The sequence below is a fragment of the Protomyctophum parallelum genome (assembly GCF_964188405.1).
Source record: "Protomyctophum parallelum genome assembly, chromosome: 12".
Classification (NCBI taxonomy): Eukaryota; Metazoa; Chordata; class Actinopteri; order Myctophiformes; family Myctophidae; genus Protomyctophum; species Protomyctophum parallelum.
In genome coordinates, this window is record NC_139712.1 from 28,587,118 (window position 1) to 28,613,255 (window position 26,138).

A 26,138-nucleotide genomic window follows, 5' to 3' on the forward strand; every position below is an offset into this window, starting at 1 on the left:
AGTAAAATCTCCTCTCCTCTACTTGGAACCCTAGCGCCTTTATTCCAAATTGTTAATAGTCTTGAATATTTCATATGAAAGCAAAAGGTAAGCCTCGATCTGTGATTTCTTCACCTGGTTGGCAGCTTGTAGAACAGCAGGAACAATATTACTAAAACATTTTATATATTGTATTATATTATATACATTTTCGGCAGTGAGTTTATTTTTTTATTAATCCATGAACTTTGGACATGTCTCTCGCTGTCTTCCTGTTGACAGCAAAGATTTGTCGTTTTAGTCCGTCTTTTGATTAAACATCCATTTAGATTTAGTCATCTGAAATGTTTGTTTTAGTATATTTTTAGTTGACTTTAGTCAACTAAAAATCCGCCAAAATGTATTTTGGTGGACTGTGATGCCGTCTTAATGCCTGATTTATACTTGCCGAAAATAGCCGATATTCAAGCTCACAGTGCGTCTGTCGATTTACAAGCTACAAACTTGTATGGCATGTCTTAGTTCTACTGGATCTCTTCTCCGTTACTCCCTCCCCTAACATTTTAGTCTACTTTTTATTTGTTGACGAAGTTGTCAACACAGCTGTCTTCTTCTCCTTCTCATCCTTCTTTGGCGCTGTTGTTCAGAGTCAGAAGGGCATGGCGGCCGTCCTGAGGGAGGTCACGGTCGTCCCCAGCACGCGGGTGTCCCAGGTGGAGATCTGGAGTCAGGAGGGCGAGGACGAAATGACGCTGAAGAACAAGGAGAAGATAGAATGGGTGGCAGGAGACTCACTCGAAAACCTATTCTACAGACTGTACGACGAGGGAGGCAAAGCGGTGCCTCTCTCCGAGGAGCATGCTGCACAGATCAAGGTGTGTCTGTTATGGAAGAAGTGCTCACACTTTTCAAGTGTGTAAATGTAATGTAAAAGTACTCTGTTACGTACTTGTTATGAAGTATGTTTTCTCCTCATTTGTCTCTCTGAGAAAAACCATTTAAGTATGAAAATGTGGGAAGATTGTGTGACTTGTGACTATCGGGTCCAATATTTAGTTCAGTGACCACGGAGCTAAAGAAGGGTTCAGAAGCTGTGTTCACGTTTGCTCTTCCATTGGAATGAATAGACTCCAACATGCTTCCATGTCTCCTAAAAAGGCGGCCGCCTAATTCACGCAGATACAGGAAGTAAACCGGAGAATGGCATGTGTACTGTATCTTTTTTTCTCTCTTTCGTCTTCAGGTTAACTGGAGCGCTGACGGAAACCTGGAGGACCTGGCTCTGGGCAAGCTTCCCGTCGTCCAAGTGCCAACGCTGGTGAAGGACCAGCACTTTTACCAGGTGTCATACCAAGGTGCCGGTGGCTCTGTGGAGACCTCCTTCACTGTAGTGTAAGCAGAACTCTTTAATGGAGCTTATTATTCACTATCTGAAATCCGTTCCACTCAAATTCCATCTGCTGATGAAGTTCACATTTCGTGCATTTCTGTATGCTTGTGTTTTCTTAGCCCTCGTCCGGATGCACCAACCAAGCTGAAAGCCGTGCTAGGCTACGTCTCTAATGTGAGGATCGGTGACACACTACCTGGATATATCTGTGAGTTTGAGCAACAGCATCATGTTTTGTGCCAGCCAGGGACCTCCAGAAAAAATCAACAATATTCAAAATATTTTTACAAATAAATTTCAAAACTGTTCAAACGCTTTTCAGATTTTTCTTAAAATCAATATTCTAAATAAAAAATAAACGTATGTTGCTCTCTTTCTCTCTCTCTCTCTCTCTCTCTCTGTTTTTGAGTGGTGCTAGCCACTCCTATACGCAGCAATGTGTGTCTGTATGTCTGTCTCTTTGTATGTCTAAGCACGGAAATAGCGTGTATTTCACCACCAAGTGTCACTGTTGCGCAGCCTAACACAAACATGTACAAGTACAGTACAGCACCACTCAGTTCAGACCGGGCTGATTTCTTTCTTTTTTTCAGTCTTGCAACTCAACGACAAGTACGGAAATGTAACGGATGTGCTGACCTCCATCTGCGTTGATCAGCTCACTGTGGATGCTGAGGGTTTGGATAAACAAAAGCTTGGCCTCACATGGCAGGTATGAAAGTGCTGAGATGATCGTCTTGAAGTGTAACTATAAAAAGTAGTCTTCGGAGCACAGGCCTGGTATGTTATTGTTGATCAGCAATGTTTGAAATTTGCCAATCAGGATGGATTATTAAAAAACGTTAGTCTTCACGTCGATCACATGACTATAGACATACAGGCCCTCATTTATCAACGTGGCGCCCAAATTTACGACTGGATCAGCTATTTATGATCACTTCATAAATGCTGTAGCGACGTACTGTAAGGCAGAATTTACACTAAATGAGGGCCACTGTGTACCGATTTGCGTGATGTTAGTACAAAATCTGTTTAGCAAAAATCTGCCTCTGTTTAGCAAATATCCGCGCTATAAAAGGCAGATGTGAAAAATGCAGGGAAGAGGTTTGGAATGGCGATGTCTTCACTGTTTGTGTCTTGTGTTGAAACCACAGGAGAGCAACCATCGCATTGCTGTGTCAGGCATACGCTTTCTCTCTGGAACCCCTGGCGCCAAGGAGCTGAGCTTCACCTGGAAAAGCTTTTCAGAGGTTCTTCGGATCATGGTGAACCCCGGAGCACCTGCACAGCTTAAACTGCTCAGTGGACCAGAGCTAGTAAGAAAACGTCCCTTTCCCTGTTGACCATAATTATCTCATTCACTGCCAGATTAAATACCTACAGTACATTTACCACCCAATGCCGGTTATTTTCTTTCCCTGTCTGTATGGATTAATTTAAAGTTCTCAGTTGCCACGACTGATTTCAGTCATTTGGATTCTGCAGAAGTCTTTTATGGAATCATGCCGTGGACCAAAAGATCTGCTATTTTCCATTTATTCCATTATTAGTTAACTTATTTTAAGATGAAACTGAGAGTAATAGTTAAATAGTAATAGTACATTTTCAAAGTAGCAATAGAATAGATTATATTAAAGAGTGTTTGAATTGGTCAACGTATCTACAGAATGCATGTTCAATTCAACTGGAATGTAGAACATGTGAAAAATATGAACAAAACATCATAATTATATTGTGCTAATTGTTTAGGAAACACCCGGTGTCACAAATCACAGATTGGGACCTGGCCTAACAAACGTTTTCAGTCATGAGATTCTGTTTTTGCTTTAAGCCACGTGTCTGCTATTTTAAATCTCATTAAGCATTTTCCCTATTTGCTCTAGCCCTTGCAGGTGTTGAATGAGCAGGGCATCCCCACGCCCTTCCTCGTCCAGCTTTGTGATGAGTGGGGAAACCCCTCCCCTGACCAGAGAGTTGTCGTCATGCTTAGGTCCACGTCCTCTGCATTAAAGGTTAGTGTACCAAGTGTAATTGGTCAATTGGATTTGGGATATAACTATGAAGATTTTTGTATGTTTATATGTAAAGATCTATAGGAATTTCTGTCACAATGGTACCTTTGCAACCGTTGGTCACATCCCTAGGAGTGGACTAGTACCATTAGAATCTAATGGGTTTTAGTCATAGAGTTGCTACTATAATGGAAAAAAGTTTTTTTTAATTTTCTACTAAACTAGTCTACTTACTGGAAGCCCAGTTTCATTTAATCTACATTATCGGGAAGGAAGCTCCGGTTCTACAAAATACTTACTAAATCAGTAGATCTAAAATGTTCAAGTTTTTACTAAAAATAGCAGATGTACAAGCTCAAATGTGGCACGACATGACTTTTATATCTGTTCTAATGGGTTCATTAAAAAAAACAAATACAAATTATTACTTTTATATTTAGTTTTCAAAGTATTTTTAGGCTGAAAAAAAGGGAATTTATATCCTTGATTGTCCACTTTAAAATAAAACGGAGTGAACAAAAGGCAACCTCGACTTTGGAATATTTGAATATTCATGATGAGTAGCTTTTACAACTTAATTTAATTATATTTCAGGTGAAAACGAATGCAACGTCACAGCCAGTAGACGCAGAGGGGAAAGCCAAATTCACTGTATTAAGCGTGCATGGACCAAAGTGAGTGTACCCCTTTTTATTTGATACCTGACGAAACGTTGTATTGTTTTCCGCTCTGTTGTCAATACATTTGTTTGGGAGCTTTTAAAACGATGTGCTTTCCTAGTAACTTTTTTGGGTCCTGCACCCGTTGAAATGTGTGGATGTGCGTGCACCTCTTGACCATTACCCTTTTTTTATTTGCTCACAACGTGCTGCAGCGTGATCATATGCCCTAGGATAGGTCGTGTAGCAAAGATTTTGGCACAACATTTGGAATAGAATTATAGCATTTTATATTCTATGCTTTGTTGTTGCTACACTGCCTGTCTTTTGGCATTGCACATATACAGTAGGAGTAAGAGACTCATTGCACTGAACAATTGTTACAGTATATAGGTCTGGAAATTGGGTTAAACATTCTGGAAAAGTTGGAAATGTATTGATAAAAATGTGTGGGAAGTGGGAACCCTGGTTTTTGCCGTTCACTGAAATTACATTTATTTTTTGTTTTAGTTTTTTAACCGAAATGTACAGGTGAAAATCAGACGCCAATTGGCATGCAACACAAAGTATAAATTAGGCTTTAGGGACACGGGTGGGGGTTGAAAGGTTGAGGAGTCCATAACATCTGCTGTTGCATTGTTGTTCATATCCCATTGCCGATCCAGGGGGGAATACATGCTGCAATTCAGCGGGACCTTCAACAAGAAACCCATGCCTTGCCCTTCTGTTAAACTCACCATCGTCCCCAACCCCAACAAACCTGTCAACCTGCAGGTGGAATACGACGTCAAAGCTGTGTGTCCTGCAGGGGGCACCCTTCCAGGTCTGTACATACTGTCTGTCTCTGTGGCTGTTGCTGGGCTCCGAGCCATATTCATTGCATTGGTGTAGAGACGAATGTATATAACACCAATACTAGTCTTACCTACAGAGCATGCACCTCTAACCTACACCTTTGATGACACTCACTGTGTGTCTATCTTTTTTCTTTTTAATTTATATATTTTCTTCCCGATGCAAGAGTCCGGTCTAGCCAACACCAACTTAGGACTTTCTGAATCGCTGTCCTCCACACTGTTCCTATCTAACATCAGGGACAGGGCCTTACGTCCATGTGACATCTAGTGCCTTTTACTCCATCCAGGGTGCTTTCCTGTTGTGCTGTAAGGGTCCATGTCTCAGCCCTGTACAGCAGTACTGACTCCACTGTAGCTACGAACAGCTTTTTATTTATTTCAAGTGAAAGAACCCTTCTTTTACATCGTTTAAGACATTGCATAATAGGACTTGGCGATACAAATCATTTGTTGTGAGATTTTATTTCGCTTTAATCCTGACATTCCCTTGTATTTCTTCAGTGTTCTCAGTGTTTGCGGCTTCAGAAGAAGGTATTCCTGTCAAGAGTATAAGCCCTGCCGCTATGTCTATGTTCCTGTGGAAGCAAGGAGTTGGGGCACCACCAGCTATGCCACCACCAGGGGTGAGTGACTGACAGGCAAAAGTCACAATTTCACAACTTTTGTCCATTATTGCAGTTGTTCTCAACCTCTAGTCTAGGGGGTGCCCCGATGAAAGTGAAGTGACAATTTAAGGACCACAAAATAAAAAGACCATTACTGCAACAAACTATAAAAAACTGGTCAAACATTTCCCCAAAAAGAAAGGGGCAAAAAGAGGCATTGTGAGCTTGTAAATATTCTATTTTCACTTGGAATCAAGTCAAACTAAATTGATTGCCTCAACTCCTACATTCCAAGTGCTTATCAGGGTGAGGAGTCCCCAGATCAAATATGATTATTTTGGGGGGTCACAGCCTGAAAAAGTTGAGAACCACTGCATTATTGTTGCAGTTCTGTGGTTTATTACTACTGAATACTGCTAACTTCTTTCTTCAAGGCCACTCAACTGAAGTGCAGTCGACCTATGGAAAATGACAATGAAGACTGTCTTTACTTCAGGTATAATAATAATAATAATAATATATTTGTATTGTATTAAAAAATATACTGTAAATTGATTTTAAATGGATTCAAATACCATCTAATTATGCACTGAGTTTAAGCAAGGAATATTGAATGTGTGTAACCTCCTGTTTCTCTATGTTGCATTACAGAGATAAGGGAATCCCAGAACGTACTGGGAAGTACATCACCCAGTTTGTCTTGGCTATAGACGAAACAAAAACCATGTGCAGTAAGCAGGTGGGTTAAACGCTTAAACCTGAATTAGTACAAAGCAGACCTTACTATATACTAGATGTTTAGTTTGTTATGCCTCTAAAATAAGGATTTTGATGATTTGAAGAAGTAAAGTGTTTTACACTGTTTATTACCCCTATGAGTCCTGCAGGATTGTGGCATGCTCAAAATTAGTATACTATTTTATTTTATTCTCATATTTCCAATGAGACCAACGCTCCTGTGTCGGGAAGGTATAGCTAAAATCTAAAATGACACAGTTGCTTTCCCGGTTTGAATGGATTAAGGCAGATATCTGATGCTTGACTTGCAGGGCTGTGGATCATTACTGGGACCGGAGAAATTACTAAACCCTGGAGTTGCTCTCCCCCTCCCCCCCCCCCCCCCCCCCCTTTCTTCTTTTAGTTTGCAATAAAAGTGGTGGCCAACACGCCTGTTACACTGGCCCCTGACAGTGAGCCAGCCACCCCAGTGGTCTCCAACAGTGACAACGTTGCACACCGAACATTGGTGAAGGACATGACTGTGAGGATAGTGGTGAGTCACCCAATACTGAACATTACAACATTCTCTTAACCACTTAGTCATTCACATTTCCACTAGGCTTTTTTTTTATCAGCCACACGGTGGCTCTATAACAGATCGGTGCAGTTAGATAAAAACAGGAATTGGTCTGTGTACAACTTTGTATGCGCACTCCTTAGAGGCTTTTGAAAAAACCTTTACCCTGCATTTTCCACATTTACAGTTTTTCCACAGTTATGAGTCCGATTTCTGCAAAACACATTTCTTTACATTTGTTGCACGGATTTTATTCAAATCTCCCGCAATTCGGTACACATGATCTCTATAGTCATGTGATAGAAGACATGTCTGGTTGATTTATCATATTCCTGATTGGCTAAGATTGCCAAACATCACAAACACTCCTATCCTCCTGGTGGAGACCTGTGGCCCGACGGGCACTTTTTCTAGTTTTTTCTCAATTAGCCTGTCGCTAAGTCCCACCCAAGCCCATTGTTGGCCAATACCACGTTAGCAACGGTTACTAGGTTAGGATCCTGGTCAAGCTTGCAATGCTGGTCAAAATGGTTAAGCAGTGTCAATAAATATATTTGCTGTACACATCATGTGTGGACCTCAGAAAGAGGGTTTGTTTTCTTACCTGTTATAAGCAAACTAGTCCATTCCATGAATTATTTCGCTCCGTTGTGCAGTTTAATAGTATCCATAAAAATAGGCTCTCATTGACTTCCATTGTAACGGGAAACGGCTCTCAAAATCAGTCAGTTAGCACATACGCGAACACAACAAAAGCTGATTCTGACAGTTTATGACATCAGGAAAACTCATGCCGTTTTATTTTCGTCTTTTGATAGATTTATAAAGTAACTATATTGGTTGGAGATATACAGTGAAGCGGTTCTGGTGTTCCTCGATCATTTGTAAACAAGTCGCCATGCTGTTTGAGATGCACCCAGCTGCAGTCCCAGACATTTCTCCTAAAGTGTCTCCCTCAAACACGTCCAAAATTGTGTATGGTGTTTGCGACAAGTGGACGATATCAGATACATTATTTTCTTTACATCCAACGGTCTGGATGGTAAATCTGGGACCGAGGCTATACTTCAGGATTTTGTGTACAGATTTGGACCAATCAGATCGTTTTGTAGGCAAACTTGTCAGGGTTGCCAAGTCTGCTTATTTCCCGCTACTTTTGGCTTAAGGCTAATAATTAGTACTGTAATACAGGCGCGTCAGGTTCCTATAACGGCGGTGGGTGCAGCCCCCCGCCCCCCCCCCCCCCCCTTTTTTATTAAAAATAAAAACTGCATGAGTTTTCCTGTCATAAACGGTCATAATCAGCTTAGTGTTCTAAAAGAGTGAGTTTGAGAGGTATTTCCCCGTTACAATGGAAGTCAATGAGAGCCTATTTTTATTTCTAATATGTAGGCTACTATTAAACTGCACAACGGAGCGAAATAATTCATGGAATGGACTAGTTTGCTCATAAGGTAAGAAAACAAACCCACACATGCTGTACAGCAAATATATTTATTGACACTGCAAAACCATTTTGACCAGCATTGAAAGCTTGACCAGGATCCTAACCTAGTAACCGTTTCTAACGTGGTATTGGCCAAGAACGGGCTTGGGTGGGACTTAGCGACAGGCTAATTACACTAGACAAACCAGACGGACTAAGCCCAAACCGGACGTGCATCACAATAGTAGTAGATCCGGGTCGGCAGTCTAGCGTTTGCTCTTGCGCCCACCAGGTGGAAGTAACCCTGTTAAAAGGTGAAATATTCTCTTTTAGTTTAAAACGGGTGATAATCCCATGTAATGATTTATTCCAGGATGTATATTCCAACCCAGCGGTACTGGACGTGGATGGGAAGGTGGTGATCTCTATCAAGAGCCTGTGGGAGAGTGAAGCCGGTGGGACAGACGTCCCGCTGTTTGATGGAAGAGTCTCCACCCTCAAAGTCAACCTTCTGCGGGGAAGCGCATACATAAAGGCATGAGAAACCACTCAAAGGAAGCTGCATAGTCTACTTGGCTATAGACCAGGGGTGGGCAATTTTGATGATGGAGAGGGCCACTATAAATAATTTCCACACTCACTCCAGAGAGCCACATTGCATACAGTACTGTCGGGCAGAAACCTCTTATCCTTGTATTTTCACTTTTTTGTAAATTAAGGGGCTACTTAGTTATGTCATTCTATATCACACAAAAGTAGCAAAAATAGCCACCTGCGATGCATTTTGAGCTTGTACAGTAGATCTGCTATTTTTGCTATATTTGAATTGGAATGCTGAATTATGTTTTGCAATTTTTGAATTGTATTTTTGAAAAGTAATTTATTTTATTTTATTTCAAATGCATTTAGTTCTACTGTACTTATGTGTACTTTGTGAATAACTACTAGCTACTAATATAGACTGACGTAATTAAAGCAGGTCATCTTTGCATGTTTGGAATTGTAACGGCTGAAATCAATATATCAGCGGGCCACATTAAGTGAAGGTGTAGCGATGGGACGATATGCAAATTACATTATGTGCATTTTCATATCCTTACATCATATTACGATTATTGTAACAAAAATAATTGCGATGCGATATTAATCAAAATATGCCACTTTTGTCAAACTACTTGAATGAACCCCCCCGGCAAACGTTCGTCCAAATGTAGACTATTTACAAGCTCACACAACACGTGGAACTGCTACTTTTGGCGAATCGATTAGTGGAGAGTGAAATAAGAGTTATCAAGGCCCAAGTGGTACTGAATTTGCAGCTAAAAAAAGTGAATTAATTCTAGTGCACAAGCCTGGCCTGGCCTGCTTTGTGCTCTAGAGTGGCGCATGGACCAAGCGCTGGAGAATATCCCTAAAATGTTAGATAATCTCTTGTCTTGTCTTTGATATTCATCATGTTCATGTGTCGTCTTGTGCAGCATCTTAGCATTATGTCTGACAGTCCTGGTGAAGATGGCAAGGAGTACGTCCTGCACTTCAAACCGGAAATCAAAGGCTTCTCCCCGCTGCTGGCCGCTTATGAGATCAAGTTTAGATTTTATAACGGTACGACAACAATATTGTTTGGAATATCTCTTTTTGGAATCGTTCTGTGCTGAAATGTTTATTATGTATTATAATAATAATAATAATAATAATGATTATTATGTATTATGTATTTTTAAACGTGAGAGCTGTAGTTGTCATGGTCTAACCCTGGGGAGGGGGGTGTCAAACATTTCAGCATGGTTTAGTCACTCTTGAGTGAAGAGAGGAGAGTCCGCACACAGATTTGCTCCAAGGTGTTTGCTTTTTATTCAATACACCATAAATAAGACACAACGTTTCGGCCGTGAACGGCCTACGTCAGGTGATAATCGGCAGTATATGTGACAACTCCCTTTTAAATCCAGTCGTCACATCACGTGACTGATGACTGCATGGGCAGGTGATTCACTAACACCAATAAGTGACATGACAATAAATATAACATTATATAGAACATGAACATGCAACCACAGCAAGTAAGATTACAATAAGGCAACACAGTTTCAAAAGAACAGTTTCAATAAAACTTGCTGTTTTTTTTGCTTGTTACAGACTGTTTTAGTATTTTTTAAATACATTTCTTTAATATTTTTTAATATATTTGAGATTTTGCATTTTTTTTGTTTGTTTTTTAGATTGAAGATTTAAAAAGCTTTTGGTACCAAAAGTAGTTCACAGTTTGGGCAATCTGCTCCAAAATAGTATTAGTCAGTCAGAACAATATCAAAGGGAACAGGCACACAATACTGAAGCTCTTTGAAAACGGAGCATGCATGCATTCAGTTTCAGTTTTGTTAACTCACTAGCTTTGCAAGTACTGCTACTGAATATCTAGTGTTGGAAGGAATTGCCACTAATTAATTTCAGTAAAATAAGCTCATGTGTTTGTCTTCTCTAGACGCTGACAATCAAAGACAGATGGCACAATTGTCCCAAAAAAGGGATGAACTTGTTAAACGCATCACTGGCTTCAAAGACTTACACAATATAAACGATGAATACTACAAACTAGTCGAAGGTAAGTTTTACTTAATTTTATTAAAATAACTCACCTGTAAGTTGTACTTACTTACTTACTTTTTGTCAGAGTTTAATTGTGGGTTTTTGATTACTAGAGATCATGATTGACTTCATACTTTTATTCAGGCTCGTTACAAGATGCAGACTACAAGGCGGCTAGTCTGAAAACGGAGCTCGGCCAGTGTGAAGTGGACGTGACACAACTAAAAACTGTAAGCTTTTAATGAGACCCATATCATATATCATTGCTGTAGTACGTAATTTGTGTATACACTTTTATGGTTGAATGTATATTATTGAGTGATCACACTATTCATAAATCATTGTACATGGTGTTAAAACAGGTGAAGAATAGAATAACCTTGTTGAAGATTGATTGGATGAAGGTTATTTTTGAGGGATGTGCTTTTGTGTGTGTGTGTGTGTGTACCCCATAGCGATGATTAGATTGGCTGAGAAATGTGTCCCGTAATTTACTGATACGAGATGCACGTTCAAGTTCAAGTTTATTTGAAAAACATCATTGCATAACAGTATGAACTATGATGTTTCTTACATTTTGAGAAAAACAACACTAAAAAAGTTTCTATTACTTCTGGTAAAGCTTGTACGCTCTTGGGAGGAACGTCATCTGGTGCCTTTTTGTGTGACTCACAGGTTGTGTGAGTGTCCTCCCATTCCGTAGTGTGTAGCGACTTGTATTTGTAGACAGGCTCTGGATCATTGGAATGGTCCCTTCTCTCAGTAGTCGATTGAATTCCCTTAGAGTGGCGGCCTCTCTCCTCGCCTCCAGAGTGGGGAAGGAGTTGTTCCGTATTTTGAATAATGTTTTCTGTTCTGTATTTTAAGGTCAGGGAATAAATATGAATGACAGCACGATTTATTTGACTACTCCACTGTCCTCCCAACGAGCAGACTTGCTGTGCCTACTGTGCCTACTGTGAGTGTGACTGAGTTTACTGCCTGTGTAAGATGTGAATCCGGTGTCTGAGAAGTGCTCGGCTGCAGCCCACTAGCTCATGACACAAGCACAACACTAATGATTCAGCGCATTCAGTGTTGCTAAAATAGAAACCCACATCCTGGGATGATGGGATCTATTCTCAAACCACAACAAACCTGAAGCATGACAATGCGACGAGCCAACGACGGTAACAGCACAGGGATGGTCACACACAGACACGCGTCACAGTTCCCTCTGCCATTTGGAAAACATTTCATCCTTTTTTACATTTTGAAAAACGTTTTTGAATAAAAGAAAATATTTTCGATTTAAATATTTTGAGTCGGGATGAGCATTAGTTATTCACACGCCTAGGCAGTAGCCTGGCCCAGTCACTGTGATTTCTGGTATAGAGGGGCGGGTGCCGCCGGGAGCAATGCGTTGGATCATATTGGTTCACCGATCTGAGCAAACCCTAACCCAAACACTGTAGGTTCCAGATGTAGAGTGTTGCATCGAGCAGAAAAGGACTGAAGCGGATCGGATTATCAATCAGCGCAGGAGAACGTGCAAAGTCCCTGATCCTTATAAGCTCAACGTGGACGTATTGGGAAAGGTAAAGTCATAAGTTTGCACAGAACATAATCATCCCTGTGAGTCCTTGCTTGATAATATTGAGTAGTGAGGACCCAGGTTCAATCCTGTGTGTGCCATCTCTGCCTTTGATTTCCTGTCTCTTTGTACTCCTATCTTAACTATCATTCTAAACTATAACCTCCCCCTCCTCTAATCTCTCATGCTCTATCTCTCTCACCTTCGCTCGCCGAGGTACAAAAATTGGCAGTGGCACTTGTTAAATTGTTTTGAATTGATTACGACTGCACATCTATTAGAAATCACACTTGTGTGAACTGAGTGGTGCAACTCCCCCCCCCCCCCCCCCCTCTCTCTCATTAGTAGGCAACAGTGCAGCACTATCTCTCTCTGTTTCTGGCACAACAGCGCCCCTACTGGTACTCATTAAAGTCTCATACTGTAGTCACATACATAGTCACATAGGTTAACACGGACATTGCTGTTCCTTGGAGTGGTTGCACCACTCAAAAATGCCATTAAATGGGGGGTCCGTAGCCTAATGCACATCCAACTGGGGGTGCTTGAAATTAAAATGGTTGAGAATCACTGCTAGCCTAGAACCGTCATGAAGATTTTCTCTTATGGGGGTTCCTGGCATATCTATTCAAATGGGGGCTAATAAAAGTCAATTTAGGAGTCCTTGACATGAAAAAGTTTGGGAACCACTGGTGTAGACCTAATAGGTCTTCATCAAGGCCTGACAGGCTTGCAGGTTCCATGGCCATATACTGTACATATACATTTTGGGGGGTCTTTGACATGAAAGTATGAGAAACATGCTTTTAACTGGTGGTTTTGGCTCTGCAGGTTTGCCATCTGGCTCTGGTGGAGGAAGAGGATGCTGCCGCCGTTCTCTCCTGGCACCTCGCGGGTGAGCTTGATTGTGTCGTCACCAAGACGACGGCGGCCGCACAGAAGATCCATGCTGACGCCCGGGGAAGGCAGGAGGTCTTGCCCCTAGACAGTGTGTATGTTCACCCCGGCAACAGGTAAACGGCTGAGCTGCTTAACCTTAGGCCTGACGTCGTATTTAAAAATAATTCTTCTAAATCCTGACAGTTTTCTGAAATACGTATGTTTCTGTATCAGTGGTGCTCAATATTTCATGTCAAGGACCCCAAGAATGATATGTAATTGGCCACTGACGTTATGTCAGTGGCCTGAAAATATGTTATTCCAGGAACCCCTCAGAAGCAAAGAGTTAAAAACATTAGCTCTGAAAGAATATATTCAAAGATTAAAGGACCACTTCACCACTTTTCAACCTATCTTCATATAATAGGTCCTCACTAATAATCATGAAAAAATGGCGCAATTATTTTCTACTCGGTCTGTGTCTCATAGGAGGGCAGTGGGCAGTTCAGAAACCGTCTTCCAATGACATCATCGATGGGGAATACAAGCTAATAGAAGCTGCAGGCTTTCTAGTCCTGAAAAGTTGCAATGTGAAAATGGAAGCCATCGTTCTCACGATAATGAAAATCTAAACATTTTTGTAAAAAAGTCTTGTTTAAAAAATATTCTGCCTAATGATGATGTCACTGGAAGACGGTTTCTGAACTGCCCACAGCCCTCCTATGAGACACAGACTGAGTAGGTAAAAATTGTGCCATTTTATCATGATTATTAGTGAGGATGAAGATACGTTGAAAAGTGTTGAAGTGGTCCTTTAAGCTATGAGCTTGTATGTGTTTTCATTAGGACAGACACTTAAACCCCAGCATTTCTATTCAATCTGCTATTTTTGGTGAAGAGACTTTGTGTGTTCTTTTTCAGCCTACAATACACCAAGAACAGTTAACTCTTAGTGGTTAAACTGAAGTGACATTGATAAATTCCAAATATTTTCACCTGGACTTGCGTCACTTAATATAGTTTTTGTGAGGTTTAGACATACTTTTGGCATAATCAAATTGGGAACAATTACAAATGCATTTCACAAATAACTTGTATACACAGAAATGACCAGAGAGTTTAATGTAGTTTATTGCAATCAGACTATGATTTTTTTTTCTTTTTTGCAGGTCTTTGCCACACATAGGACACAACGGACAAATGTTATTTTTTCCTCGTGGAAACCCTGTGTTTGCCAGGGAGCTTCTGATAAACCCCAGGTCCACGGATAAGGCGGAATGCGAAAAGCGTGAGTTATATATTAATTAACTTATCGTTGCTGTCGGGCAGAACCTTTTATCTCCATATTTTTATAAATTAATGCCCTACTTGATAATTCACATGAAAGCATCAAAAGTAGCAGATCCGCAGCTGAAATCCATGTTTCGAGCTTGTAGTTCTCCTTTTGCTGAAAAGCTGAAAAAGTTTAATCCTGAAAAGCAACAGTTTTAGACATGAGGTTTCCACCCGACAGAGATGATACTGTACTTTTTCGCTGCATGCCCCATAAAATGGGCCATAAGTGGTTCATGTCATTGGAAGCGTTCCAGAGGCTTTCCAGGTTTCTTTTATGTTCGTTGTTGTCAGGGAAGTCGCTCCCCTGCCCCCTCTCCCATATACCCCTTCAGTAGGGCCGTGGATAAATGGTTCCAGGCGGAACCCTGGGTTCCTACCTCACACGGAGGGGGGCAGTTACCTCCTTGAGGACTCTGCTACCGGAGTGGAATTTGGACCTAAAATATAATTTGGTGTAATAGTATTGTTTGTGCAGTTGGAAACAACAACAAAGTTGCACAAACAACACTATTAGAAAACATACTGTATGACAGTATTTAGTTTGAGTTTGTTCTTCTTTGTGCACGAAAGTAATTTGGGCAGATGTCATAGTTTCCTCTACGTTTGAGAACCACTGCTATATATGCCTCACTGTAAATAGGCATAACAAAAAGGAAGGATGGATTCAAAGTGGCGTCCAGCGACCTTCCAAGGGGTCCTTTGGGAGTGGGGGTATAGCATAAAAAACTGTTTATCCACTTTAACTGAATGAAAATAGCCGATCTATATTTGAATATTTTTGAAACACTTTGGCCGCCGAAGACACGTTATCACGTCTTTTAATTAACACCCGTAGGCTGCCAAAGACTTGATTGCGAACGCAGTGATTGCGAACGCACTGAGCACTAACTATGAGACCCTGCAGATCGTGTCTGTTTGTGTGTGTGTCTGTCTGTCCCGCTGTGACACCACCTGCCCGCCACCATAGGGCGCAGCTGTAGCACACACACACACACACACAAACAACCACACACACACACACACACACACAGTAGAAAACTTAAAATAATTACTAACTAAAAAGAAAATAAAAGTACGTAATTCATTCTAATTGTTGTTATTGCAATTTACGCGCTGCGTTCGCTTCCCGCGTTTGCGCGTCTTACTTGTATCACAGCTTTGATATTGATATGAAACGGTTTAGCTAAAAGTCTACTCTTAGCCTTGGGCCGGTTGCTAGGCAACGTCTTGCTCCCCCCCGCCCTCATGAAACGTGTGCCCTCATGATCTCATCCTTACACTTCTGTTTTAACAGCCGACTTTAGAGGCTGTTTTCTCTGAAACTACGGCACTGTCCGTGGTGATGATTAATCAGACATCCAAGGTTCACGTCTAAATTCTGATTTTACTCTGCATCGCGATTACAATTTTAACGTTTCTGGAGAAAGCGACGTCGATTTTCGAATCATGATCATCCCGACTAAAACAAATTAAATTGAAAATCATTGTATTTATTTATTATGATTATTGCGACCATAGGTCGTGTTTATTTTGAAAGCCTGCCTTTCCCGTAAGTCTGTGTGTGCGTCGTGCCACGCCTCCATATATGGTCACGCCTCGTGACATGTCACGCCACCATACAGTATATGGCCGTCTCCATATATGAAGATCACGACACTGACCTCATCAAACCCTGGATAGCCACATACATGGACTGGATCATCACCTAGATCTGCATATATGGAGCCGGCCAGCAACTCAACCTCGCCCTTTAAGGCGAGGTCGCTTCTCGTCCTCAAGGCGTCTTGTCGCAATGATAACAAATCCGTCAGTCACTCAAAATCTCCATACATGGGAATGCCCCCATATATGGTGCCCAGGTCTCGTGACATCACGTGACGACATCAGGGATGGAGATCCCTGATGTCATAGTAAATGCGACCTGCTGACGCAATTAAGCCACTCACACTAAGGGCCGATTCATACTCCTATTTTACCGCTGTTTCGGCACTGTAGTGCCGAAATGATTTTGGCTCGTCAGAAATTTTCAGTAGCACCGAAGAGCCGACTTTAGGACGGTACCCGCCCCCCCCCCCCGAACCTCAAATGACGTCACATTATAGGCTCTACAGAGCCGAACCGACTTTTATTCGGCTCTAAAATAGGAGTATGAATCGGCCCTAACAGCAGCACTCGTCCACCCGCTCTCTTTGGCAGGTGGACAACATACAGTTCAGACAACATTCATATTTATTTAAAATACGGTACAACGTATCAGTTCATTTCGAGACACGTCTTTTTGTTTCCAAATAGTGAAAAGCGGGCTCTTACACATATAGGGTTGACGACAGTCCTACGGCTATGTGACAATAACCGCTCACTATTTTGAAGACTGGGTTGTGAAGAATGCCATCCTACAGACATGAGCAATGCCATCCAGAGAGACATACTGCAGAAAATATGACTAACACTGCAGGCTGCACAGTTGAGAGGTGGGGCATAGTTGATAGAATAGTCGATAGCACTCCCCTCTTGAGTCTCAACTGCTGCGAAGCAAAAAATAATTAAAATCATCTGTAAATGGCCACGACACGTCTACTCGCCAAATATGAGTCGTGCATATGGTTTTTTTTTTTTTTTTAAGAGTTTTGTGAAAGAAATTGCCTTTAAGCAATTTTCTCTTGCGTTCTCAGTGTTCAAAAGCCTGCTGGGGGAGACCATTCTGATGGATGACTTGCATACTGCCAACGAGTACAGAAAGGCAGTAAGTAGTGAAGTAGGATTTATACTTGGTCGTATATATTAGGCATGGCTAGCGGAGCAATTTCTTGTTGTTGGATATAAATCCAGTGGTCACAGTGGTAGAACATAATTGGAAGAAAAAAAAAATGGATGTATCATCTAGTTTTTGAGGTATATAAAGAAAGAGTACATTACAATAGACAGAACAATACAACTAGAACAAAAGCTTTCCTGAAACTAGCTGCTCCAACTCCACCTGACCAGCCACAGAATTACAGACTTCATGCATTGATATACCCATATATGAACAAAACTACCAGACCGTACACACATGCACATGAACTAACATGGCTGATAATGGAAGATAAAATAACAGACCTGAATGATTTAGCAGCTTTCTATCTAATGTTGTGTTGGTATTGTGTTGCTTCCCAGATTGTACAGATGAAAATTAATTGTGGAACCATCCTGACCAGGCGAGGTGAGAGGATCAGCGCCAGGGGAAAGTTTGGTGGGGGCAAGAACCAAGCGCCTCCCATCGAAAGATTAGGTGGCCGTGTGTTTGGGGCACCCATCCCAAAAGAATACTATTACATCACGAAGCAAATAGGTACGGCACTTATACCATATATTGTTTAGCTCTAAAAGTATTGTTTGTATTCTCATTAGTGTGGTTGTACTAACACTAGGGCACTATAGTAACTTTATTTCTTTATTCCCACAGGCAACTTAAGCCATACCGTATGTCAAATCGACCGAATTTTTATAGTACCGTTCGTCCGTAATAGGCTTCCAAAGTTGATGGAAAACGTCAGTTATTGGCGTTTTGATTTCTTAAAATCAAAACGCCACATACTGTATCACGATCGCAGGATCCGATCATCACTGAATTTGAATTGCACATTGCTCAGTCTCTTGTGTCCCGGCAGCCGCAAGCAGCGACTCTTGTCGGTGCAACCGCACTTGCAACTTTCCCAGAATTGCACCTTTCTAGTTCCAGTTGTGGTTGTTTTCTATCTATTAGGTGTTCTGGATAATTTCCAAACTGCCATGAAGAAGAAGATGGCGCTTCAAACGGAACACGAGAATCTCGTCAGAAAACGGAAAGAGCCTGACATGCTGCGACAGAAGGCAGAGATGGAACAGGCCGAGAAGGAGCTGGAAGACGTTGATAAAACCCTAGGTATGTGTAGCCGCAGACCAGCTCAGTGGCCTCGTGGTCAGAGTGTCTGCCCTGAGACTGAGAGGTCTGGGTTCGATCCCCGGCTGAGTCATACCAAAGATTCTAAAACATCCCTGCTTGGCACTCAGTGTCAAGGGTTGGATTGGGGGTAAAGTCCCTGTGACATACGTAGCGTCATGTCCAGAGGGTGTAAATGTTCACAGCCCACCCACCTGATCACTTTAACACGCCAGCCATTTGGCTGGCGAACTGGGAATTTTTTATTTTTATTTAACCAGTAAAAACCACATTGAGACTGAAGTCTCTTTTACAAGTGTGAACTGGCCAGAACAATAGGCAAAATAAGTAACACAACTCTGCCAGTAACAAAAAATACACAACAAAAACAGGACAGACATACAATGCTCATAAATACAGTACCCACTACCGAAGAAGCTTAAAGGGAGAACAGGAACACAACCAATAAGGACTAATAAATAAAAACTAAGCAACGGAAATTGCTAGTTGACTAAAATGCAAGCAGACAGTTGCTATACGTCAAAGCAGGAGCAATGTATGGGAAGTGTGCCCATGGCAATCCATTTAAAGCTCACTAGGGGAGCATGCATTTTCATATTTTTTAATTGTATTAATGATCAGTCAAATTATTGTGTTTCGGCATTGATCAATGGAACTGACGTAGTATACTTTAAGTTCCTATTTATCTATATTAGAATCAAGGTTTTAATTGAAGGAAAAAAATGCCATGATACTTTTTTACATTGTAAATGCTAATTTTCATCTAATTGATATACTGATGCACTTTTACTGTGTTTAGGACTTCCGTTCTGAATTCTAAACATGGTACTGACACATGCATTATACTGAATGCACTACATGTGATATAGGACCTCTTTAAATGACAAGATACTATAATTTTAACATGCTGCTTTCTCAGGCTTTTTGTGCTCATTTTGTTTTCTTTGCTTCTAATTATTTTCTTTTGCTCCCTGAGCTGCAAACGTGAAAGCCTGCACAAGCACCTCACTGTTGCCTGCAATTGCATTGTGACGAAGTTGATCGATTGATTGGTTCAATCAAGAAAGGTAGAATGCAGACTGAGGCGTAAAGTGGCCTCCAATGATGCCCTGAGAATTCAAGTCCATAGTGCCAGTCACCTGTTTGTAATGTGTGGATCAATCATACATGTGAGGCTCTCTTAAGGCACTCTAATAGTGTATGCCTGGATGAGTCCCTGAATAGTATTATTGAGGATATCCTAGGAAGAGCTATATCCGGTCCTCATCCAGGCTGCATAAACACTGCTTCTATTTTTATTGTATGTGTTTTGTCTAATATTTGTATACTCTATGGGTCCCTTGAGTGTGTGGAATAAAGTTTGAATTGAATTGATTGATTGAATATGTGCTTTAACTAATTGCTCTGTGTTCTCTCCTTCCAGCCAGTGCCAATGCCCCCAGTCGAACGTCTGTGAAGCGGGGTGCCACCGAGGCACCAGGCAACCCTGCAAAGAGACCCAAACAAAGCCTACCATAACGTTTCCCTTTGAAATGTCATAGACATAGTGCCTTATTGTCAACCTCATCGTCCTCACTAATGCTCATGATAATTAAACCAATAGCAGATGTACAAGCCACAACACTGCACAAAGAGATATGCTGTGAGCTTGAAGATCTGCCAAAAATGTTACCATATTATGTTAATTAGTGAGATTATATGAAGATTAATTGAAAATGGGTGGTCCTTTAAGCCTTTTTCATACAGTACTTACAGTCCCCTGATGGTGTCAAGCTGTCTTGTCTCTCGTGCGACATGTGAGCTTTTAGGTTGGCTATCTATTTTCGTCATGTGACACCATCATGGTGACGGAGCATAATTTTACATTTATTCAGACTTTGTTTTGTATGTAAAAAATAACTTTGTTGATGTTAAGCTTTTTTCCTTGTTTGTTACAAAATGCCTTGTTGATATTAAGCTTTCCAGAATATTATTTTTATATTTTTATTTGAATGTTAAAAGAAACTTTATTTTTCATAAGGTGAATAAAAAACATTTATTTAGTTTTTGTTGGTGTTTTAATTCTGTGATGTAATCGACCAAACTTATAGGAGAGAAAAAAAGCATACTCCCCTGGGCCCTGTAATCAATGAGTAGCAAGAGGCATTATTTATTATACACAGTGGTGGAAAGTAACTAAGTACATTTACTTAAGTACAATTTTAAGTTATTTGTAATTGAGTATTTCCAATACTTTTTACAAAGTTTACTTTTACTCCACTACATGTATTTGAAAACTTTTGTTACTGGTTACTTACAAATCAAAGTTAATTACAAATGATACAGTAACAACTTCAGTCCTATATACATTTCGGCCATTTGAAAATAGCCCATCTACAAGCTCACAATGACACATTGTGAGCTTGTAGATCGGCTATTTTCAAAAGGCTTTTTATACAAAACTTGAAATGGGACATTCTGCACGAGTACTTTTACTTTTGGTACTTTATTTTGAAACCAATACTTTTGTACTTTTACTCAAGTACATTTTGAACAGCGGTTGGCCTACTTCTACATTACAGTATTTATACTTTTACTTATATCTGCATACTTTTTCCACCACTGATGATACATCACTGTTTTTGTTAATACTTTGTCCTAAAACATTAGGCCTTGCAGTCTAAAACAATTAAAGGATAACACAAAAAAGTATTTCCATTGTTGTCCTGTGTATTCAATTATAACATACAAAATGTACACAATTACATATGTTATTAGTATACAAATATAAAACACTTGTGTACAAAGGAGAAACGGGAAAAACAACAGCAGTGAATGACACCTTGGCTTTCGATGAGAATGTACCTCCCTGTGTGGTCTCCCAATGTTTTTTCAGGCCAGTTTTGAAAGAAATTCACATCCTTTGTTTGATGGTGTCGGACTGGGGCAGTCTGGGATCGACATCGACAACCAGGTGTCCAAATGATTTGATTGAATACTTTGCATGGACAAGCACACTACACTAGCACAGGGAAGTGTACAGTAGTACAATTATTGTACAATACAAAGTTTGCTAAAATAATGTATACAAGACACCCTATATGCTCGTTACCATTTGTACATGGAGTGCACCAGCCCATTGTTCAGTCACAGCTAGGGTCTCCTAATGTTTCCAAGTGGGTTGCCAATTTAAGCCAATCAAGGGAGAGTACCATACGTCGTCACTGTCAGTCGTCTGCTTCAATTTTATATTGCGTCATCACTGTCAGTTCCAATTCCACTTGTGTATGAGTGCTCAATTCTGATTGGATATGGCATCCTGACTTTAAAATGCATTTTCTGTTTACTAAAAGAGCTGAGAGAATGGGGCACTCCTGGCTGTTACTGAATACACACTAATTTCTATCAGAATATACGTAATGTGTAACACCACGTAGGATATTGTAACAAAACATCACTTGTTAATTGTTACACATAAAAAAGGTGCAGTAATATATTAAGTACTAACTTAATATATGACTGCACCTTTTTAATCGTCCAAACTGGGCCATTGAAATGAAAAGGGTTGAGAAACACTGTTCTACGGTCGGTACGTGAATTACGCACGGGGGCTACCCTTCTAAGGGGCTACCGTTAACCACAACCATGGGGGAAATTGCCCCTGGACTGGTGCGTTTTTTTTGGACGCCAGAAGAGACCATGGGGGCTGGGCTTCAGCGTGGGTGATTCCCACAGTTGAAACATGCCGTGGTGGAGGTCCTACTCAACGTCATCCAAGCATGTTGAATGAAGCTTGCCAGACCTGTGTGTTGATCAGAGGCAGAGGGGACCAACACCAAACCGACGCGCGTAAAACCCTCTGCTGGGCTGGAGAGAACCGCGGTCTTCTTCATGCAGCTACATTATTATTATTTTTAATCTGAAAGAACATTGTGGTTTTAAAAGCAACAATAATGAAGGGCGAGTTTACGGGATCGCTGAAAAGTTCGCTCATTCACTTCTTACTGACTTTCCCACTGATCATTGTGGTCAATGGAACTCCGTTCCAGTTCAACATGTTTCAGGGAAACGCATATTCTCGCACCGAGCCAGCTGGGCAGAAAAATAAGTGAGTGAATCATGGAATGGATTATGGAATCTTTTAAACTTTGTATTCGATTTGTTTAATGTATTCAAATGTGCATTTCACAAATTATCATAGATGAAATACGGTAGACTTAACTTGTTTTTTTAAGCAAGCTGTTCCGGTGATGCATTGTCTGAATTTTTTGTCACTATAGTTTCATAAAATTGACATCCTTTATTTTATTGTATTATCTTTCATCTTTACATCTAGAAACTGGTGCGCTTACGTAGTGCACAAAAACGTGAGCTGTACTGTAATGGGAGGCTCTGAGAGCTTCGTGCAGCCAGAGGTCTTGCCGTGTCCACTGCAGCAGCCAAACTGTGCGCAAAAGTTCATGTAAGTATCTTACTCATCAGCACTGAGCAGGGATGGAAAAAGCACTCAAATATTTACTTAAGTATCAATACTCCATGGTAGAAATAGCCTACTCTGTTAAATAGTAAGGCCAAGATAATCAAAATGTACTTGCAGAATGTCCCATTTCAGTGATTTCATAAGTTAAAAATGGATACAAATTTATTTTGAAAATCTACATGTACAAGCTCAATGCCTAGAGCTGCTATTGTCAAATGGCTGAAACATAGCATAGGCCTTGACTGAAGTGTTTGTAATAATAATTAAAATCTACAAAGTAACTAGAAGCTAAAGTTTATATATAATTGTAGTGGAATAAGGTCCAATATTTTCCTATAAGATGTAGTGGAGTATAAGTGAAAGTACTGAAAACTGGAAATAGGCATAGACTTACTAGTAAAGCGAAAAATACCTCAAAAGTCTATACAGTACAGTACTTGTAAATGTACTTAGCTACTTTACACCATATCTTATACTCATGTCTCTTCTTAACCTGGTGGAAAGAGTGGATATTTGTATTACCCCACTGTGCAACAACGCACTCAGCCTATCACTCACCTCAGACAAGCAGGGGTTTTCAAACGTTTTTAATTTGGAGCTTCACATACCATTCATTGTATGACACTGTAATAGGCATAATATGCCTATTAGGCCTGTATATCATATTATGATAGAACATAGCTAGACAGAACATGTAGGCCTACCTTATGCAATATAGGAATATTTTATAGGATATTGTTTTCTACATGTTATTTCTTTACGTGACAGGTGAGAGCTGAGGTAAAAACGTGAAAAAATGTTTGACTTTAGATGAGAGCAATGACAATTAGAATGGGTTTTGTTGTGCCCAGATGTGAATAGGCATCTCATCTGCTTTGAATTGACATGGCACATTCTTTGCCGAGCAGGGTAATCGGACATTCTCTTACTTTACTTTCAGTAGAAACGTAACATAGCCTAACCATGGTACAATAAATGAACACTACCTAAAATAATTTGGATAATAATAACATCATGGGTCGGCGACCTGTGGACAAGGGTCCAAAATCTTTTCTCTTTGTGTGTTTTTAAATAATGCAACACAAGCATCTGAAGTTGCTTGCCGCTTGATTAATTAGAATTATGGCAGCCCATGTGCCCATCTGGAGTTTGTTGTCAATAAACAGAGAGCTTTTATTGCTTGGGATTCCAACATTTACACTGTTCTCCTCAGAGGAGGGATCAATGCACAAGCATGGTCTGGCAAAGCAAAGCCATCCTCAGATTTCACAAAAGGACCATTGACTGTTTAGAGGCACCCCCGAGAATAACATTGTGTTTTTTTGTGTTGTAATTGCACGAGAGTAGGTCTTGTTTGAATGACGAGAGGGTTCAGATCTGTGAGCATTGTGCCAGATGTGATTCATCATGGACTCTTCCTTAGTGATGGAAGAAGTACTCACATGTTGTACTTAAGTAAAAGTATCAATACCCTATTGTTACAAGTAGGTACAGTATAGAGTACAAAAGTATAGGCAGCATCAAAATGTACTTAAAGTACCAAAAGTAAAAGTATAGTCATTATGCAGAAGGTCCCATCTACAAGCTCACAACACGTCGTGTTGTGAGCTTGTAGATGTGCTATTATCAAGCTCACAACGCATTACGCAACGCGTTGTGAGCTTGTAGATCGGCTATTTTGAAGTGGTTTCATCATAATAATCAAAATCTACAACATAACTAGCAACTAAGTTTTCAAATAATTGTAGTGGGGTAAAAAGTACAATATTTGCCTCTGAGATGTAGTGGAGTAGAAGTAAAAGTACAGAAAACTGGAAATACTCCAGTAAAGTTAAAGTTAAAGTTACAGTGAATGTACTCAGTAACTTTACACCACTGTTTCCAGATGTGATTCATCATGGGCTCTTCCCTTAGTATCCAAACTGAAACGTGAGCAGCAACATTTATATTTCTAACCCGTGTCATTATAGACTATGGGAGATAAACCATGTAATTATGTGTGTGTATCAACAAATATGACATTGTCTGTGATAATGATCTCTTCCCTTCCCATGCCATATGTTTTTTATTTTTTTCTCAGACACCGTACACACTTTAGGCCAGCGTACAAGATTGCTTACAAGACTGTGACTGGGCTGGAGTGGAGGTGCTGCCCGGGGTACCAGGGTCACGCCTGCAACGAGCTGAAATCTGAAACCCCACAACGTCAAAGAGAGCAAGAACATCATTTGTCCCACACAACGTATCCTACTCCATCAAATGGTGAACATGGTTATTCCCTTTTTTGGAGTTAAAACGTTATGTTAATACAAGGGGTTTTTGTATTTTGTCTTAATGCTCTTCTATGGAGACATTTAGATCGTGTCAACGTCATGTCTCACCTAGACACAGGATCCAAATAACATGAATTTTGACCTGATTGTCAAGATTCAATGTATCTCCTGAGCAAGCAGGCAGGCTCAATTAGCTCAGTGGTAAAAATGTCAGCACTTCAAATCCAGGGTAGAAGGGGAAAGTCACATTGTGCTCCTTTAATGGAAACAGTATGTTTAAAGAACACAAAAACATCTGCAAATAAAAGACAATGCATATCATTCTTCTTTTTATATAAACTATCCAATATTGTGCATTTGATTTGTTGATGTTGACAGAAACTAGACACATAAAACCTCTCATAAAATGTATTCTATTAAAATGTAATTCTGCCTGACTGGATATCTTCAAACCGAGGTGTTTCTGAAATATAGTATACTACTAATGCTTTTCATGAAACACAAATTTAAATGCTGGCAATTTAAACCGCTGATAAACATGTCCATGTCCTCGCCACCCTCTCCTCCCCTGTAGGTGTGGAACAGCAGCAGACGGGCCATAGAAACCATCCGTGGAGGGGGGCACTGTCGTCGGGACGGCAGGGAGGTGGTGAGCTCGGGCATCCCAGCGGCGGGGTCGTCTCCGAGGGTCCCGGAGGAGGAGGAGGGTCTCGCTCCACGGTGCAGCGCCTGGAGGAGGAGGTGCACCGTCTCTCCCAGATGGTCCTGGACATGCAGGCGAGCACTCCGAGCAGTGTTGATTTCGTGGGCTAATAAATATATGACGAAAAGTGTTCGTAACACTACCTGTTTTCACTGACAAAAACATGGAAACTAAATGAGA

The 26,138-nt window shown here is 40.6% G+C and overlaps 2 protein-coding genes across 3 annotated transcripts in view; both read left to right on the forward strand.

Annotated features, from left to right (window-relative positions):
- The window catches only part of smchd1 (structural maintenance of chromosomes flexible hinge domain containing 1), a 42,378-nt gene extending 22,102 nt beyond the window's left edge, over window positions 1-20,276 (forward strand). The window contains exons 26-48 of the mRNA XM_083778674.1: window positions 627-854; window positions 1,223-1,371; window positions 1,489-1,577; window positions 1,963-2,081; window positions 2,524-2,685; window positions 3,253-3,381; window positions 3,976-4,055; window positions 4,706-4,863; window positions 5,399-5,520; window positions 5,937-5,998; window positions 6,154-6,241; window positions 6,644-6,775; window positions 8,599-8,760; window positions 9,704-9,830; window positions 10,711-10,830; window positions 10,959-11,044; window positions 12,269-12,391; window positions 13,219-13,400; window positions 14,436-14,554; window positions 17,274-17,344; window positions 17,758-17,932; window positions 18,347-18,505; window positions 19,947-20,276. Coding sequence (XP_083634800.1) covers window positions 627-854; window positions 1,223-1,371; window positions 1,489-1,577; window positions 1,963-2,081; window positions 2,524-2,685; window positions 3,253-3,381; window positions 3,976-4,055; window positions 4,706-4,863; window positions 5,399-5,520; window positions 5,937-5,998; window positions 6,154-6,241; window positions 6,644-6,775; window positions 8,599-8,760; window positions 9,704-9,830; window positions 10,711-10,830; window positions 10,959-11,044; window positions 12,269-12,391; window positions 13,219-13,400; window positions 14,436-14,554; window positions 17,274-17,344; window positions 17,758-17,932; window positions 18,347-18,505; window positions 19,947-20,041 — 2,937 coding nt within the window. The 3' untranslated portion in view covers window positions 20,042-20,276. The remainder of the gene's footprint in view (window positions 1-626; window positions 855-1,222; window positions 1,372-1,488; window positions 1,578-1,962; window positions 2,082-2,523; window positions 2,686-3,252; window positions 3,382-3,975; window positions 4,056-4,705; window positions 4,864-5,398; window positions 5,521-5,936; window positions 5,999-6,153; window positions 6,242-6,643; window positions 6,776-8,598; window positions 8,761-9,703; window positions 9,831-10,710; window positions 10,831-10,958; window positions 11,045-12,268; window positions 12,392-13,218; window positions 13,401-14,435; window positions 14,555-17,273; window positions 17,345-17,757; window positions 17,933-18,346; window positions 18,506-19,946) is intronic.
- Window positions 20,277-22,266: 1,990 nt separating this feature from the next.
- The window catches only part of emilin2b (elastin microfibril interfacer 2b), a 68,587-nt gene continuing 64,715 nt past the window's right edge, over window positions 22,267-26,138 (forward strand). Inside the window, exons 1-4 of one of the 2 annotated variants that reach the window (XM_083778040.1) lie at window positions 22,267-22,610; window positions 22,839-22,964; window positions 25,063-25,244; window positions 25,830-26,032. In XM_083778040.1, the coding sequence (XP_083634166.1) occupies window positions 22,456-22,610; window positions 22,839-22,964; window positions 25,063-25,244; window positions 25,830-26,032 (666 nt within the window). In that variant the 5' untranslated portion in view covers window positions 22,267-22,455. The remainder of the gene's footprint in view (window positions 22,611-22,838; window positions 22,965-25,062; window positions 25,245-25,829; window positions 26,033-26,138) is intronic. The other variant, XM_083778039.1, reaches the window with a different exon arrangement.